Source organism: Cavia porcellus, unplaced genomic scaffold, assembly GCF_034190915.1.
Source record: "Cavia porcellus strain 051 isolate PalLab524CR breed Dunkin Hartley unplaced genomic scaffold, mCavPor4.1 scaffold_2, whole genome shotgun sequence".
NCBI lineage: Eukaryota > Metazoa > Chordata > Mammalia > Rodentia > Caviidae > Cavia > Cavia porcellus.
Window position 1 is genome coordinate 66,239,257 of NW_026947485.1, and position 19,560 is coordinate 66,258,816.

At 38.8% G+C, this 19,560-nt stretch overlaps 1 protein-coding gene across 8 annotated transcripts in view; it reads right to left on the reverse strand.

The window, feature by feature from the left end:
* Nucleotides 1–19,560, reverse strand: part of Cdk14 (cyclin dependent kinase 14) — a 567,752-nt gene that overhangs the window by 142,193 nt on the left and 405,999 nt on the right. For all 8 annotated transcript variants that reach the window (XM_063243002.1, XM_063243021.1, XM_063243042.1 and 5 more), the window contains one exon: nucleotides 13,456–13,519. In XM_063243002.1, the coding sequence (XP_063099072.1) occupies nucleotides 13,456–13,519 (64 nt within the window). The remainder of the gene's footprint in view (nucleotides 1–13,455; nucleotides 13,520–19,560) is intronic.

Below are 19,560 nucleotides of genomic sequence, written 5' to 3' on the forward strand. Positions count from 1 at the left end.
TCTGTATATGTCTATTAAGCTATTTGTTCACAGGGGCGATTCAGTTCTTTTATTTCTTTGCTGATTTTCTGTCTGGTTGATCTGTCCATTGGTGACAATGGTGTGTTAAGATCTCCTGTTAGAATTGTGTCACTGTTAACTTGGTTTTTCATTTCTGTTAGTACTTGTTTTATATAATTGGGTGCTCTAGAATTTGGTGCATATATATTTAAGATAGTTATCTCTTCCTCTTAGAGTTTTCCTCTAACCAGTATGTAGTGACCTTCTTTATCCCTTCTGATCATTATTGGCTTGAAGTTCACATTGTCTGCAAACAGAATAGCCACCCCCGCTTTTTTTTTTTTTTTGGTTCCTGTTGCATCAAGTATTGTTTTCCATCCTTTGACTTTCAGTCTGTGGGTATCCGTTTGGGTTAGATGGGTTTCTTGTAGACAACATATGGTTGGATGTTGTTTCTTGATCCATTCTGCCAGTCTGTTTCTTTTAATTGGTACATTGAGACCATTTACATTAATGGTTATAACTGTTATATACTGGTTTATTGTTGACATGTTATTTTTCTGCTGTTGCATCTTTATCTTTCAGTTCTGTTTAACTGTCGGCTTTGTTTAGTGGTTTTTTCCTAAATGTATCTAGGCTGCTTTTAGTATTGTTTGCAGGGTTGGTTTGATGATCATGTAGTTTTTCAGCTGTTCTTTGTCATGGAAGTATCTTATTTCTCCATCAATTTTGAAGGACAGTTTTGCAGGGTATTATCAGTCTAGGTTGGAAATCATTTTCCTTTAGGATCTGAAATACTTCACTCCATGCTCTTCTTGACTTTATTGTTTATGCTGAGAAGTCTGCTGTGATTCTGATAGGTTTTCCTTTATAGGTGATCTGTCTTTTCTCTCTGATAGCTTTTAATATTCTATTCTTTTGTTTGATTTCTGGGATGGCCATTATTATGTGTCTGGGTGTAGTTTTATTTTGGTTATGGGCTATTTGGAGTTCTATATGCTTCATTGATCTTGGTATCAGTTTCCAATCTCATGTTTGGGAAAATTTCAGCTATTACTTCTCTAAATATCTTCTTGACATTCTTTATGTTGTTTCCTTCTTTTTCATTTATCCCTATTAACCTTATGTTGTTCCTCTTTGCATCATCTTGCAGGTGTTGAATTGTTATTTCTTGATTTCTTGTTATTTTTAAAAGATCTTTCCTTTCCTGTTCACTGGCTGCAATCTTGTCTTCAAGGTCTGAAATTCTATCTTCACATTCACTGAGGTGGTTTTTACAGCTTTTGATGGAGTTTTTCATTTCCTGTATATCTCTCTGCATCTGATTTATATATTGTTTGTTTCTTATATCGTTCATCCAGGGATTCTATCTTTTTGCCCATCTCCTCCAATTTTTTAACTGTGTCTTCTTTAGATATGTTCAGCATCTCCTTCATTTCTTTTATCATTTCTTCCTTTTACCTGAGAGATTATTTCTAGTTTGAATTCCTTTAAGGCTTCCCAGAGTTGCTTCTGTATTTCAGTTACTATTATTTCAGATATTTCAGTTGTGTGGCATGTATTTTCTTCTATGCACATGGCTCTTAGGCTTTCTTGGGATGGGCTGGATGTTTGAGACTGCATTTTGGTCTTTTGTTTTATCATTTTCCTATATTTTCGAGCTTCAAGTGTTGTTCCAAGTGAGGGAGAGAGGTCAGCCAGGCTGGGACGGAATTCCCTGCCCCCTCCTTACTCACTGATCTTGACAGGAAGTCTGGGCCTGGTCCCCAGGCAAAGAAGAGAGCTCCGCCGGGCTGGGATGGGGCTCCTTGACTCCTCTGGACCCACTCCACCTGAGAGGAAGCCAGATCCTGGCCCCCAGGCGAAGAAAAGAGTTCGCCAGACTGGGACAGGGTTCCCCACCTCTGATGGACTCATCCGACAGAGAGCCGGAGCCTGGCCCCCACGTGAAGAAGACAGTTCCGTGCCTCTGCTGGACTTACTCCACCCATTAGGAAGCCAGAGCCTGGTCCTCAGGCAAAGAAGAGAGTTTGCTGGGCTGGGGTGGGGTTCCCTGCCTCTACCGGACTCACTCCACCGACAGGAATGCCTTCCAACTTTTTAAATTTCCCATACTTAGCTCCCTCACAGTCAGTCCTATATTTTCTAGTGTTATTCCTTGATCCTAAGCCTTGGGCTCTTCCATATCTTACCGAATTTACTGTCTTCCCTATTAGCGAGTTCTGACAACCACATAGCTTTACCCAACCAGAAAGTAAACCCCTTTTCTCCCATATCTCACCTTTGCCTCCACCAAATATCCTCTGAAAACTCAACACTAAGCACAAGTAAACTAGAAGTATTCCAAGGATATGTTCTTATTTACAACGTCAAACCTTTCTCTTAGGATCTAACACTCCTCATCCAATCAACTCTCATTCTCCTCAGCTTATCTCCCTTACCTCACTGAGTAGTACAGGAGACAATTTGAGTGACTCTCTTTGAAAGCAGAACATTTGCTGCAACATTGATTGTATCAACGCTCTTTTTTATACACTGATATGTACAGAGCTATGTTTTTTTTTTCTCTTTTCAATTGGCTCTAAGTATTGCAAATAAGGCTAGCCAAGGTACTGATATGCAATCTCTAACGTCCATCAGTCTCCTGTTTTCTCACATAGTACTCTATAAGAGGTGACTATAGTGGGATGGTAGAGCCACTCAGCTCTGGGGAATGTCAGCTGGGTAGGAGCCTCAAAGTGAGAGGCTATGTCTCACCAGGGCACAAAAGTTTACATATCAAAACTAAAGCAACAGCCTGCTAAACCTATTTAAATGTCATCATATCATAATTGTATTATGCAGATTGATTATTCTCCATGTCATTTTCCCTGCATTTTGCAAGGATGTTTTTCCCCCCCTGGATAGCCAGCTCAAGTTTCCACCATCCTCACTGTCAGTTATCCTGGAGTCACCCCCTTCATCACAAGCTAATGAATTCTGGGAGAGGCCTTGGATCAGGGCCTTATCAGCACACCCTCACAGAGATTGGGTCTAGGATCCCTTGGCTGCCCTTAACTTTAAATATGTCTTGGTGTCTTTACTCTTATCATGGGTTGCACTGGAGGTGGTAGATTGGAATTAACTTGCTGGGATTCCAATAACACCCCAACAGGATTACAGATACAACTATTTGGATTGTGTGGAAGACTAAAAATGGGATTACAATAGTTAGATTACAATACACAATATTTGGGATTACAATAGCAGAGTAACCACAAATAATAAACTGTTCTAGTATGCACAGAGAATATACAAAGGGATGAAGTGTAACTGTAAGGATTATCATATAGAAGTGTAAGACTGAATCCGTGGATGCTGTTATAAATCGAAGTAATTTTTTGGGCAAAATGTAGGGACATAAATCACTTAATATAAACAACAGGAGGAAATACAAGCAATGGATGTACAAAGCTGAAACGTATTCACAAAAAGGCAATATCCTACCAAAAATCACCAAATAAACCACAAACTCTCCTCATTTCTCTAGTTCCCAACCTGGAGTAAAACTGTAACTCATCATAAATAAATAAATAAATAAATAAATACAGGGGGGAGCTATGTATAATTAAATTTAAACATATATACACACAAATAAACACAGATACACATAGGAGAATGGTAAAGTATAAACCCATTCCAACTCTCTCATGCAGAGCAAGGGGTCACAAAGGGAAAAATAAACAATTTCTTGGTAGCAGAAATCTATGAAAAGTTCATAAAAGGGATAAAAAACATAGATGAGTTCAAAGAGAAACAAAAATTCACAGTGATATCACTCAAAATGCCCACAGTGAATTTCAAGACAATAGGTAAAAAACTCATTGAGCTAACCAAAATAGTTCAAAATTTGAATGACAGACTTAAGGATATACAATCCTTGAAAAGATATCATACAGAAATATCTAAAATAAAAAATTATATAGAATTTACATATTGTAGAAATGACCAACGTGAAGACAGAGTATCTGATTTTAGGACAAGGATATTAAAGGATGAAAACAAGCTAAAAGATGTTGAAAATAAAATAAGAGAATAAAAGAAGACTATCAGCAACTAGATAGTCTAGACCAATCTAAGGCTTATCAGAGTTAGAGAAAAACTATAAGACAGCATAGACGAATACTATAACATGCTTAAGGAAATCATGGAAGAAAATTTCCCAAACATAGGAGTTCAAAATACAAGTAAGTGATAGTTACAGAGTATCAACCAATTATGATGATGAAAGGAGCTCAGCAAGGCACTTCCTTATTGAATTACCACATATTCAGAAAAAAACCCCAAAACACAGAAGTTTAAAATCAGTTAGAGAAAAACAATAAATCACAGATAAACGTAAATCAATTAAGAGTCACAGAAGACATTTCGACACAAACTCTAAAGGCCAGAAGAGCTTGGAGTAAAGTATTTCAAGTCCTAAGAGGAAATAACTTACAACTCAGATTAATTTACTCGCAAAACTATTCTTCAAAATAGATGGAGAAATAAGATATTTCCACGAAAAAGACCAGCTCAGAAGACATGAGTGCTAAAACAGCTCTAGAGAAAATACTTAAAAATATTCTTGACAGGAACAAGTCAGATACAGCTAAAGACACTGAGGAAACTAGTGAGGTCAATGAACAAACAGGAAAAAAAATCATGTAAAGAAAAACTAAGGATACACCAACAGATAAAGGAGGCAATGAAAGTAAATTACCAACACATCTCAGTAATATATCTCAGTATTAACGACCTCAACTCTCCAATTAAAAGACACAGACTGGCATACGGATCAAAAAACAGAGTCTAACAATCTGTTGTATTCAAGAAACTCATTAATCCAAAGACATTCAGAGACTAAAAATTAAAGGATAGACAACATTTCATGCATCAGGACCATGAAAACAAGCAGGAGTAGCAATTATAATATGAGACATGGTATATCTCAAGCTAAAACTGATTAGAAAAGACAAAGAAGGTCACTACATAGGAATTAAGGAGAAAATGCAAAAAGATGGGATAACATCAATAAACGTATATGCACCAAATACAGGAGCATCTATGTTCATACAACAAAATGCTGAAGTGAAAAGATCAAATAAACAGTAACACAATCATAGCAGGAGACTTCTTTTTCCATGAAATAAGACTTTAACATCTCAATTCTTGAAAGATATTAATCAACTATACAAAAAACCAACAAAGAAATTTCAGAACCAAACCACACCCTTAAACATATGGAATTAATAGATATATACAGAGTACTCCATTCCTCTACAAAAGAATATACATTCTTTTCAGCAGTACCTGGTTCTTCTGTCAAAACAGATCAAACACTAGTCCAGAAACTCTACTTAGGTAAATATTAAGTAAATAAGTAAATAACAGAAATTACTCCATGCATACTATGAAATTACTATGCAATGAAAACTGCAATCAGTGACCGAAGAAATTTCATAAAATGTGAAAAATCCTAAACAAATTAAAGATACACTCCTAAATAACCAATGAATCACAGAAGAAATCAAACAACAAAAAATTCTGGACATTAATGACAATGATAATATCATTCATCAAAACCTCTGGGACACTATGAAAGCAGTTCAGAGAGGAAAACTCAGCCTTAAGAGAAATTTTAAAATACTTGTGAAACAAGTCAACCCCAAATCAAAATTAAGGAGAAAAATTATAAAGATGAGAGCAGAAATCAATGAAATAAGAATTAAAAAGTTAAATAAATAAATCAACAAATTGAAGAGCGGGTTCTTTAAAGAGTAAATAAAATAGGTAAGTCCCTGGCCAGAATTATCAAAAGAAAGAAAGGATTCACATCAGTGCAATTAGAAATGAAAAAGGTAAAATCACAATGGACACTGTGGAAATACAAAAGATAGTAACTACTTTGAAAAATTATATTCAACAAGTTAGCAAATTTTAGGGGCTGGGGATTTAGCTCAGTGGCATAAGCTTCTGCCTTGCAAGCAGGCAGTCGTAAGTTCGATCCCCGGTACTGATAAAAATGAAAAAGACCAAAAAAAAAAAAAAGAAACTTAAATTAGCAAATTTTGAAAAAATGGACAGATTCATAGACACACACAAACTACCAAAACTAACCTGAGAAGACGTAACATGTTTAATAACCCAATAACAGGCAAAGAAACTGATACAGTAACAAAGGATCTACCAATTAAAAAAACCCCAAGATCTGATGGAATTGGGAGCCAAATGCAGATGTTATGTCACCAATATTCCTCAAATTCTTCAAAGAAACTGACAGAGATGGAGTGCACCTGTGGCAGATTAACTAGCTGTTAGCTTGTAACACTCAGCTGAATTGAATCAGGGTGGTTGGTGCTGGATGTGGAAGGCCCACCTCTGAGGACTGCTGCCAATGGTACAAAAAGAAAATGGAAGGGAAAGATGGTGTGCTGTTGCTTCTCCCGGAGAAGCTTGTCATGCTAGTTTTCCAGAATATAAAGTTGGCTGTTCTCTTCATTGAATGTGCTTGGTCCTCGCTGCCCAAGAAGATGGCTGCTGGTCTCTTCAGGGATGCTCTGGTCCTCACCTTGAGCATCACTTCCTGGCACCGGTGCAGATCTCTCAGCCTGGAGGCATATCCTTCACCCCACTGGCACAAACGTTCTAGCTTCCACCACTTACTTTTGGGCCTTCCCAGTATAGATCCTCGGTACAGACTTGCATGAGACATTGTTGTGGGCTCTATGACTCCAGCTGAACTTGAGGACATTACTATGGGCTCCAGGTTTTCAGCAGGACTCATACAGGACATTGCTGTGGGATCCAGACCCGCAGCTAGATTCTTTGGATGGATTTAACTGGATTCTTGTGTATGAACTGCTCTCTGCATTTGACTCTTTGGGTGAATATTGTGAAGTAATCCCACAAATTATGTGTCCTCTGTTAAAGCATCTTTCAAAACCCTAACTACAACAGCTCCCAAACTCATTTATGGAAGCCAGTATCACCCTGATCCCCAAACAGGATAAAGACCCAAGAAAGAAAGAAAACCACAGGTCAATCTCCATAATAACAAGGATGCAAAAATAGTCAATGAGATATTAGCAGGTAGAATGCAGCACATTATCAAACAAAAATCATACATCATGATCAAGTAGGTTTCATCCCATATATGCAAGGATGATTCAACATGCATAAGTCAATAAATATATCACACAAACAGAAATATGATAAAAATATAATTACATCAATAGATGCAATAAAAAATGCAATAAAGGCTTTTGACAAAAATCCAACACTGATTCATGATAAAAACCCGGGGAAAAAAACAGGTAAAGAAGGTTCATACCACAATATGATAAAAGCTGGATATGACAAACCAATAGCCAGCATCATACTACATGGAAAACTAAAAACCTTCTCCCTAAAATCAGAAACAGGGCAAAGATATTCACTATAACCTCTTCTACTGAAATATTAGCAGATATTAGCTTAAACATTAGCCAGATCTATTAGGCAAGAGAAAGAAAGAAAAGGAATACATCTACAAAGGGAAGAACTCAAATTACCATTATTTGCCAATAACATGATAGTCTACTTAGAACCAAAGAACTCCGTTCAAAACTCTGAGAATTAATAATGAATTTCAGCAATATAGCAGGATACAAAATCAGTACACAAAAATCATTAGCATGTGTGTACATCAACAGCACAAGGAATGAAAAAGAAATGAAAATTATTCCATTCACTTTAGTTTCAAGGAAACACTACGGAATTAACCTAACCAAGGAAGTGAAAGTGAAAGTCTTCTACATAGAAAACTATAATACTTTGAAGGACATAAAAGAGGACATCAGAAAATGGCAAAATGTCCCTGCTCTTGGGTAGACAGAAACAACATTTTCAAAATGGACACATTTTCAAAACTGTAATACAGATTCAACGTAGTTCTAATAAAAATACCAAGAGCATATGTTACAGATCTTTGAAAAAGCAATCCCAGAATTCATATGGAATGAGCAGAGCCCCAGATTAGCAAAATGCAGCACGCTGGGAAACAACAGCAAAAGGAGGAGGCATAGCAATACCAGGTTGAAGCTACACTACAAAGCAATAGTGATTTAAAATTAAAAAAAGCATGGTACTGAAACAAAGACAGATATGTGGATCAATGGAACAGAACTGAGGATATAGAAACCTCACCAGACACATTCAGCTATTTGATCTTTGACAAAGGGGTCAAAAGCATATGTTGAAAGAAAGCTCATTCAACCAGTGCTGCTGGCAAAACTGGTTTTCTGTGTGCACAAGATTGAAACTGACCTTTACTTTTACCATATACTAAATTAAAATCAAAATGGATCAAAGATCTAAACATTAAAACAGAAACATTAAGCCAACCAGGAGATAAAATAGGTAAAACATTTGAAGACATAGGTATAAGAAAAGATTTTCTAAACTTCAGTTGAATAAGAAATAACAGCAAAAATCAAAATATGGAAATATATCAAACTACAAAGCTTCTGTGCAGCAAAAGAATGAGTAAAAGGCAATCTATAGAGTGGGGAAAAGTTTGTCAACCATTCCTCAGACAGAGGGACTAGTACTTAGAATATACAAAGAACTCAAAATAAGCAAACTACCTAAAATTAAAGATTCAGTCAAGAAATGGCAAAAAGAAAAAAATGAACAGACACTCACGGAGGAAGAAATACAAATGGTCAACAAATGTATGAGAAATGCTCAACATTCTGGCCATTAGAGAAATATGAATTAAAACAACACTAAGAATACATCTTACACTAAGAATGGCAATTATTAAGAAATCAAACAATAAATTCTGGTGAGGCTGTGGTGAGAAAGGAACCCTCTTGCATTGCTGGTGGGAATGTAAAGTAGCACAGTCATTATGGAGATCTGTATGTTTCTGGCACTTTCTAGACATCTGTCAGTCAGTCTCCATCACTAAGGAGGTAAAGCTGGAGGAAGAAGATGAGGTTCACAGTGGGCAGGGAATTTATTATCCCAGAAATAAAGAAAGGTGCACAGTGGACTCTCCTTTTTTAGACAATGGGGTTTGGCCTGGAAGGAATCTCATTGCATGTGACAGAATGAGGTTGTGAGAACACCAGTGTAACCTCTCAACTCTGCGCTGTCCCAAGCAAGCATCCTGAGCAAAGCAATAAAAGAAAGGAGGAAAGGAGGGAGAAGGATGGAGGGAGAGAGGCAGGGAGGAAGGCAGAGAGAGAGAGAGAGAGAGAGAGAGAGAGAGAGAGAGAGAGGAAATGAGAGGGGAGAAGGAGAAAAGAGACAGATGGAGACAGAGACAGGTATGGAGAGAAAGAAACCCTGTTTGAAAGGATCTAAATCACAGAGCTCTAACAGTATGGAGAAAGGAACAGAAAGCAGTGAAGTTCAAAAAAAGAAACAGACCCTCTTCCCACTTCTTTTAATAGAAATTTAAATTAAAACACATGATGGAAAAAACAGTGGCTCCAAGGACAGGATTCCTTATTGTGTGAGACACACAAGCACGCACCCATTTACAAAGTGTGGTTGTGCATAAATATATGCACGTATGTATAATGTAGTGTGGTCTGTCATGGTTGCCTGGTTGCTCTGGGAATAAGCCAAGGACAAGGCACTCTGTGGTAGCATAATTTAAGTGCAGAAGAGAATATATGTGGGCTAAATACCAAAGAATAAAATTGTTCTTTTGCTATTTTAACAATGAAAAAAGGTCTCTCTGATTTTTTTCAAGGGGCAAATACTTTTCAAGAAGAAAAGCCCTTTCAAGGGCTTTTCAAGGTGCATGCGGTGGAGGACTAGGAAAGGTGAGCCTTCTGCCTGCCTCTGTGGCTTGACCGTGGCCCCTAGTTCTCAGCAGACAGCCAGGGTGAGCTTACTAACACTCACTCGGGCACTCCGTGTCACGGTGTCCGGGCTTTCCCACCTGTGGAACCTGAACCGTGAAGGGCTCATAGGAGCCTCAAGGGCCCCGGCCTCCCCAGGCCCTGTTGCCTGTGGCTGCTTTTTCCCCTGACTTTTCTCCCCTACTCTCGGGCATTCATATTTCCTGTTCTGCCTGAAGGGTATCTTCACACCCTTGCTCTCGAATCCTTCAGTCAAATGTCACTTTTTTAGGGAGGTGTTTCTTGGTGACGCTGTTTACCTGTAGACCAGCTTATTCTGGGCAGTTCCTCCGCGAGCTTCCTGCTCTGTGACCGCACCACCCCGTCACACACGTGTCTCCTGACAGGAAACTCTGTGATTTTTTTTTTAATGTAACATTAAGTCCCTAGACATATGAGTGGTACGAATAAATGCTGCATTAGAGAATCAATAAATGACTTTTATTCTATGTAAATTATCTACAAGAATGTGTTAAACATGTTGAAACCAAGAGATTCAGCTTTTTTGATATATACATGAGCTAGAAATGGCCATAAAATAAAAGTATTTGAAAATTCAAACTGGTTGCTTTTACATACATACATAGATGTGTATATCTATAACAGGGATTGGTTTTTATAAGACTGCTCTTGCTCTACTCCATGGGCTTTCTTTCTTGAAGCAAAATTTATTCATTTAGGCAAGTTAAAGCATGAGAGTGAAGACTGTTCAACACTGCTTTAAAAATAGAAATGATCACTTTTTTTAAGTCCCAGAGAAGCAAAAGGTTTTCATAGATCAAAGGAAAATTTCTCTAAAATGTAAAGCACTCATAATAATTGACAAGAAAATGACACACAAACCTCAACTGTTAGCTGAACAAAAGATACAAACAGTTCACAGAAGAGGAAATGCAAGTGACCCCAGAACAGGTGAAAAGATGTTCAACTCATTAAAATGAGCAGGCAAACTGAAATGAAACTTTTATTCCTTTTGTCACTTCGCTGACCCGTTTGGCCACCACTGGCTGCAACAGGGAGGATGGGCATCATCCAGCAGCAGTTCGGAAGAAGTATTAAAAGTTCTAGTTGTATATAGTTGTTGAAGGTTTAAAACCATTTCTCTGAATATGCTCTTCTAATATACCTGCATACAGTCAATATGTGTATGTATATGTACAAAGTTATCAACTGCATTAACATTTAACTTGCAAAACTCACTGTAAACAACTCAAATGTCCACAACTAAGGGCCAGGTTAATCTACACAACGGAAAACAGCACAGCATGAAGCAACACAAGGCAAGTCACCTGGCCTCCCTTATGCAGTGACATGAGAAGACTACAAGATGCATCAATGAGAAAAGATGCAGAATATGGGGGAAATACACATTTCTCACATTTCCTTAAAGGAAATAAGCATTAGAAATGAATATTCTGGGTGCCTATGGAGGGCCAGGCTCCTAGGCAAATGGGGATGGGGCCAGGGCTAGGGGAAAGCTTTGTGCTCCACTCCTCTACATAATGTTCAACTCTGCAAGTAACTTTATCATCATTTTTACAAAGTAAACAAGGAATTGTTTACGGCTCACTCACTTTTCCTCTCCTACTTCCTAAGGCATGATCTGTGTAGGCAGGGGAACTGGCACTCCCATTTCCTGCTCTAGATGTTCATTCTCTTCCCCTGGAGGAAAGGCTGTCTGAGTCAGAGACCAGGACTCCCCAGTGATACAGCTAAGCGCTGCAGGAAAGTCTGTGGCCATTTGCTTCCATTGCCCCAGTCTGTAATCTCAGGCGCCCTTGCCTCTTCTCAAGCCAGCTCAGAAGCACTTCTCACATGTACTCTGGTCACAAGTGCCAAGCAGTCTCTTCCACGCTCACCAGCACCACTCTTACTCCACAGGAATCTGGGGTCCTTTGGGCCTCCACTGCCCGCTGAGTACCATGTGTCTAGTGCGGGCCTTACACATAATACTGAATACACATATCTCCCCATCTATCTGTGTCTACCAGAGGAGCCACAAAAATGACATCTGTGCTAAATATTCAGTACTAGTCACAGCAATAGCTATTTTTTGAACACAAAGTATGTACTATGCAGTCTCTGGTTTCAGGAAGTTCGCAATCTGTTAGCTTGCTTTACACTATCATAGTACTTTCTAGAAAATATTTAATAAATGCTCATGGATGTTGTTGTTGAAGAAGGTTCACGCCAAAATAGATAAATTCCTGTGTTTTCTAGTCCAGGTCTCAGCAGGCTAAATGATTGTTTTACAATTGTTCCTTTTTTGCATCTAACTTTATTCATTTAAAATCTTTTTAAATTCTCCCGTGTACTTTTTATTTTAACTATCTCCTACTCATTTTTGTAGGATTTAAAATTTTAGCTCCTAACACAGAAAGCTAACCTTCTTTAAAACCTCACAATTGAATACTTAAAGAGAGTTGTGTGTCTTCATTTAGACTCTGCTAGGAAAGACTAGATGGAGGATGATTCTTGTCTCCCTGAAAAAAAAAAATCCTCTTAAATTGTTAAGTTTCTAGCATCTTTTGGAACATAGAAGTCATTTAGAGTTTTCAGTAAAACCACAAAGACTTTTTGGGGCTGCTTAAAAAGATAAAAGAGTTCTCAGCACACTATATACTTTCAGAACAAAAATAATAAAAACTAGCTCAACTCACTCTGTGGTATTGATAATTTATTTTTGACAGGTCCCAAAAGAAGGGAAGAGGAAAAAAAAATATACTTGGCTCTCCTTACAGAAATTATTCGTAGTGTTTTTCCCTCTTAGGATAATGGACTATTAAATGTTCCATAAAATCTCTTTCAGTAATTTTGTGATGGGTCCACATTTTATAAATCATGTTTTGTAACTAGAAAAAGAAAAAAAAAATAAAAGATTCAAGAGAATCATCTTAAAAATAATTCATTCTACTGATTTTGTTGAATTTCCTATTCCAAATTTTTTCTGCCCTTCCAAAAAAGTAAACAGTCCATGATTGAGAAATTTTCTTACACTGTAATTAAAACTGAAAATTTCATGACTGCCACCTACTGGTGAGAAAAAATGACAATTTATTTTTCAAATTTCCCACTTCCTCTCAGATATTTTGCATTAAAACATATTGAATGCTGTATGGCAGGGCTTTCAGAACACTTTACATGTTTCAATTTAAAGCATATATTTCTAGTTTTGTACGAGAAATCAAAACACATTTCCTTTTTACAGTGTAATAATTTTAAAGCACTGACACAGATGGGTTGTGGTGCTCTACTTTAATTTGTTTTTATAGACACAGATGCTAGTTTATTTGGCAATAAAATGTGTGGTTACTGAAAGATTGGTCAAGCCCAACTAAGTTTATATGGTGAAAATCTTTATGAAAGACATCATTAACTCTATGTACAAATGAATTGTGAAAACAGAAAGACAACTCCATAAATTCCCTGTTTAGAAAGTCACCAGAATTTAAGAAGGCAGTCTGGCACTTGAGAGTGAACATCTGTATATCCACCCTTTGCATACAGGAAGCGCTTGACATTTGGAATGCATGACACATACCTGGCTTAAAGTGTGGTAAAGAATGTACCCCGGGCCACGTGTCCTCATTTGGTGTTCCGAGAACCTAGTGGAGAGCAGAAAATTGTGGAAACAGACTTATTATTTCCAAAACACTCAAAATTCTCAAGTGTAGAAACAGTACACTGCGTATTATGAAACTCGGAATTTTTTTTTTCCATTATCGTGTGCCAGGGATTTTACTAGAGTAAAAACAAATCCGGCCAAGGAGCCACCCAAGATGAATCTCTGTGTTCTAACAAATGCAGCTGAATGTGGCAAGACAAGTTAAATCTGCTGTATTTTATTAAGCACAGAGCTAATGAGCAGGCTAAGGAATCAAATGGCAAGACGTCACCTCCGTGGAAGTGAATGAAGAATGTGTGCACCTCGTGATCCGGTCCTGAGCCCTGAGCCCTGGCCCTTCCTTCAGTCTCTTGTGTCACATCATTTGCCAGTTCCAGGAAGTCCACCCTCCCCCCACCTCCCCCACACCCTCTGCCTGAGCAGCACAATCAGTTTCAAAGAGACAATAGTGGCAGGACAGCTTTCAATGCTCAAATTCTTTTATTCATGAGAACACGAAGCAGGCACCCGGTAAGCATCCACGAGCACCCGTGGAAGATGCAGTAGTTAGGGAGCGGCTGCCCCGGGGTAGAATGCGCACCACCGCTGTGCCATGGTGGCTCCCTGTCCAAGGCAGTCAGTGCCAGGTGTGATATTTAAACTATGACGGACAGTGAGGGTGAGCTTGGTAGGCTAGACAGGGCCAGAGATAAAGCTAGAGAAGAACAGAGGAGGAGGAGGAAGGGCAGGCACTAAGGGGAGGAACAAGGCGCAGTTCTCTTTATTTCTGAGAACTGACGGGCACTGCTCAGCAATCAGGCAATGCAGAGCCCTGACAGTGCCTGGATCTACTGGGGAGGGGAGGACTGCAGTGTCAAGGGGACACCGACATAGCGAGTGTTTGTTCACCCTGCTGTGCTCTATGAATCAGGGTCAAATACCTGCATTTATGTTTCTCACTGGAACACTGAATCAGCACATGAGATGATACAATTCTTTGAAATCATAACTGGTTAATTTTTCAAGCACTAATCAGTAATTAAATTTATAGGTGGATGTGCCTACAAGATGGAGTAATCGATTAGGCTGGGTGGGGAGGGCAAGGAGACAGGTAAGAGTTGTTAAGATAGGAACACAGACTGTGACATAAATCAAAAGTCCTGCAAAAGTCATTGTCCCCTTTCTTTTCAATAGTTCCAACCATTCTTTTCAGAGATGGAGACCATGAATTTAGCAGGTGGCATGCGTGGCCTGTCTGGGAATGCTCTCATATTGAGTTCTGCATGAAGGATGATGAGGCTCAGCAGCATTAAACTTTAACCAATAAAAGGTGGAAATTGCAACTAAAATCACCACTGGAAATACAGCCAATTGGTTACACAAACAACAAGCCCTCCTGAAGTGTCATAAACAGTGAAAAGCTCAGTCAGAACCTGAAGCCTGCTCTCCTGTTTCTAAGTAAAGTGTGGCTGTTATCTTGACTGCCGCATGCTCTATGACGCCGTGTTGGCCAACTGTCTCCCTGCGCCTCCTCCTTGTACATTTCCAGTGTTCTGCTTCAAAAGATTATTAAACGGTATGGCTGTTCCATAAAAATTACTCAGAGGAAGAAAATTTATAAGACTTTTTTTCAGGGATAGACTTGACTATTGAGATTCCACACTCTATTCCTTACCCTAGAGCATCTGTAGAGAAAAGCAAAGTGAATGGAAACGTAACAAAGGAAAACAAGAATTAAAAATTAAAAGAAACAGCAGTTTGAGTTAAATGAGTGATTAGCAATGATGGTTTACCTGTGCAGTGGGGAACATAGGTGTGTGTCGTCCCTGGTATCAGATTTCATTCTTATTAATGACTAATAAATTCCATTACCAAGACATTTCTAAATTAGAAGGAAACAGTAAAAGTTATCTACAAGTAAAGAGTAAATCTTTTACAGATAAATGAGTGAAAAAAATTGTGTGGCAGGACAGCCTCTAGAGTGAATGGTGAGCAACTGTTTGCTAAAAAAGAAAGGGCGTAAGTGACGGAAGAGTATTCTGGTTGTAACTAAATATGTACTTAAGTTCTCCAAATCATCTGACTGCTCAAGTTGGGTTTCTTCTTCCAGCGCTCTGATCCTTTAGTGTCCTGCCTCTTATTTGGCCAGATGAACTCTGTGTCTGTCTAAACCTCCCACTCACAGGCCACCTCTTTCTGAGAGACTTTTTGGACACTGGGCCTATGGAGCACCTCTGAGCTCCATGCAGACTTCTATTTGTAGGACATCATGATGGCCTTGGAACTGTGAGATGAGATGATCCATGTCTCCTGCTGGACTGCAGACCTCAAGAGGAGACTGTAACATGCACTTTCGGATTCTTAGTGTCTAGCCCATGTCCACTACCAAACATGGACACAGTAAATGCTGACTGACTGAATGAATGAATGAATGGTGTGTCTGGTTGAGAGGGTTAAGGTCATTGTAACTGGGTCACAAGCTGGGATAGACAGGAGAGCTGAGGCCATACACTGAGTCTAAAGACACTACATCTTATCTCCATTTCAGGTTTCCTCAACCAGCAGGTCACATGTTACATATTATAATATATTATAATATTATATATTATTATGACATGTTACATAATGATATATATTTAATTTTCCTTCACTACTGAGGATAGAACCTAGATCTGAAACTGATCTATATCCCCAGCTTAAAATTTTTTTAGACTTTTGAGCCACGATCTCATTAAGCAGCTAAGTTGCCCAGGCTTTGCATGAGCCTGAAATCATTCTGCCTCAGCCTCCAGACTGATGAATTAGAGGTGTGTGCATTGTACCTTGCTCTTCATAATACTAATACAAGATTTTTTTAGAGAAATAGACTCAAGTGGTCTCATTGCTTTCTTTTTGTTGCATATTCTAATTTTTTACTAAGATAAAAAGAAACATTCAGGCTGGTTTTTAATAGACATATCCATGCAATATCATGACATTAGTTTTTTTCTTTTATTAGTACCTATGAATGTTAGAAAATACTGGGTTTCAATGTACATATTTTGATCATAACCATCTCCCCATTAGTCCTTTCCTTCTTGAGACTTCTTATTCTTTCTTTTGTCTAGTAATAGTTTCTCTTCTACTTTCATGTCATCTTTTTTAAATTACACATACTACGAAGAACATGTGTTGCAGGCAGTGAGTTAGTTAGAAATATTATAGGCAGTGAGGCAGGGCTAGGCAGTGCAGAAGTCCAACTTGCAATTGTTGGGGAGACAGGCACCTCCTGCTGTGAGCGAAGCCTCAGACAAAAGATCAAGCAAATGCATCCACATCCTAAGGACTGATGTTCTAAATAGTTTCCTATCACCCTGAGAAAGCTAGGAGTCACCATCCCAACCCCCTAGGGAAGAGTCACTATTCTCTAAGAATGCCTGTGCTCTACAGTGACTTGCTTCCTCATTTGTCCTCAATTTAATCAGTTTTACCTAAACTATTAATCTTATTGGCTAACGATAGTTCTGTCCCATCTTATGCCTATCTGCCTTGTGAGTTCCCAGTTTTCCCCACCTTAAACCCATCTCACCCCATAATTTTACTCTATAAAAGTCCATAAAAAAGACAGTCTTTGACAACCCCCTGGGGACCCCTTCTGTCTCTCTCAGACAAAAGCTTTCTTTCTCTTAATAAATATATTCTGCTCTTAACCTCCATTGTTCCTAAAATTTATTCTTCCATTTTAGAGAACACAAACTCATACTGGACACAGCAGGTCGAGAGTTTCATTCCTTTATATCACATGCAATACTTGTCTTTCTGAGTCTAGTTTATTTCACGTAAGATGATATTCTCCAGTCACATTCATTTTCCTGAAAGTGACAAAATTTTTCTTTATGACTGAATATTATCCCATTGTATACATGTATCACATTCTCTTTATCCACTTATCTGTTGACAGAAAACTAGCTTGGTTATATATCTTGGCTACTGCTAATGGTGCTGCAGTAAACGTGTATTCCGTTATCTTGGCAGTATGCTGACTTTACTGTCTCTGAGCATACACCAAAGAGTACTATAGTGGGATTCAATGACAAGCCCTATTTTCACTTTTCTGAAGGATCTCCATACCAATTCCATAGAGACTGTACTAATTTACAACACCCTCCCCACAGCTGGGCAGAAAGGCTCCTCTTTCCCTGTCTTTAGAGCATTTACTGTTTTTGTATTCTTGGTAACAGCCATTCTGATTGGGATGAGATGGAATCTCAATACAGTTTTGATATGCATATCCCTGAACACTAAAATTGTTGAACATTTTCATATTCCTATTAGATGGCCATTTGTAGTCCTTCTAAGTACATTTCTATCATTTGCCCATTTATTGAACAGGTTACATGATTTTCTGGAGTTCAAGTTTTTTGAGATCTTTATTTATCCTTGATATTAATCATCTGTTAGAAGGGTACTAGGCAAAGCTTTTCTCCCATTCTAAGGATATCTCTTCACTCTCTTAGTTCTCTTTTTAAAAAAAAAAAATGGCTGTTTATTGGTACAATTTAGATATACATAATGATCATATTCATCATAGAGAATTTGTAACTGTCAGGATACATTCTTTTTTCCCCAATCCCCTTCCCTCCTTTCAAGCCCTTATTTACTCCCTATTTAAAAAGCTTTGATAAAATGATCCTTTTTAATCACTTGCCTCCTTTTCCCTTCCTTTCTTTACCCATTCCTATTTGTTCTTTTCTTTTCAACAATTTCCCCTACTTTACAATATCCATTGTACATTTTAAATTTTATATAGTCTCATTTGTTGATTCTTGCTAGTATATCTATGTCACTGGAGTCTATTCAGAAAGTCTTTGCATGAGCTACGGCTTTCCTCTATCCATTCTTTTAGCAAGTTTAAAGGTTTAACACCTACCTGCTTGATCCACTTTGAGTTAATTTTTTACACAGGGTAAGAGACAAGGACCTAGTTTAAATTACCTACACATGGAATCCAGTTTTCCCAGGACAATCTGTTAAAGAAGCAATCCTTCCTCTAATGTGTGTGTGTGTGTTTTTTTTTTTTTTTTTTTTTTTGCTCCATGGTCAAGAATCAAATGGACAAGTCATTTTTCAAAAGATGTGACACAGAAACTTCCAGGAGAACATGGCGGATAGATAACAACAGCTACGGAGGCTCTCTGAGACAGCCAGCTTAGATTCCAGGAATGGTGTGGTGTGGGGAGTCCTAAGCAGGGGGAGATATACCCTGCGACCCAGGAATGAACTAAGCTGAGAGAAACCAACTGGAAATGCAATCCCGGTGCTACGACTGGAACAGCTAAAGTCTCAGTGCCAAAGCTGGAATCCACGCCTCTGGAAACGGTGGCTTGAATTTCCTGCCTCCGCCACTGCATCTGAATCTGCACAGCAGGGATAGAGACATGAAAGCTCTGAGAGTGGGAATTGGCAAAGTGAATTGAGAGCAGAGCTGGTAGGGAGCCCTGCATCAACCTGCAGTGAGTGAGAGGAACGGGGACCCTTTCAGAGACTAGGAGGCTCCAACAGAAGACATTCTGGAACCGGGCAGACCAGCTGGAACAGGACGCTCATGACTTCAGTCACATATTCCCCTCTCAAGCGGAATTGGTGGGGAGTACTTGACCTGGGTGAAGTTGCGGACTAAGACCCAGAAGGCTAGCCCAAATCAGGTCCCTGCGCCTGGCAGTGCACCCTAATGCAGTGAAGTCTTAAGCAGGTTGACTGACTTGGAGGGGTGGGCCCAGCAGAAGCTGCCCAAGTGTGTGTCTCCCTAGTACACTGCAGTGGGCAGGAACACCTACCCAGCGTGATTCAAACAAACTGTAACCAAAAAAGAAAGAAACGGGGCCTCCTATATGCGCTTGTATGGAAGGAACAAAAAGTATGGGAAGAGGGAGCAACAAGAAAGAGTCCTCAGTCCCCAATCCTGAGAACACTGATCCAGGAAAAGTAAATGTAAAGGAGAATGAGGACAGAAAACATGCAATATCAGGCATGGCACCAATAAACATAAAGCGCTATCTCCAG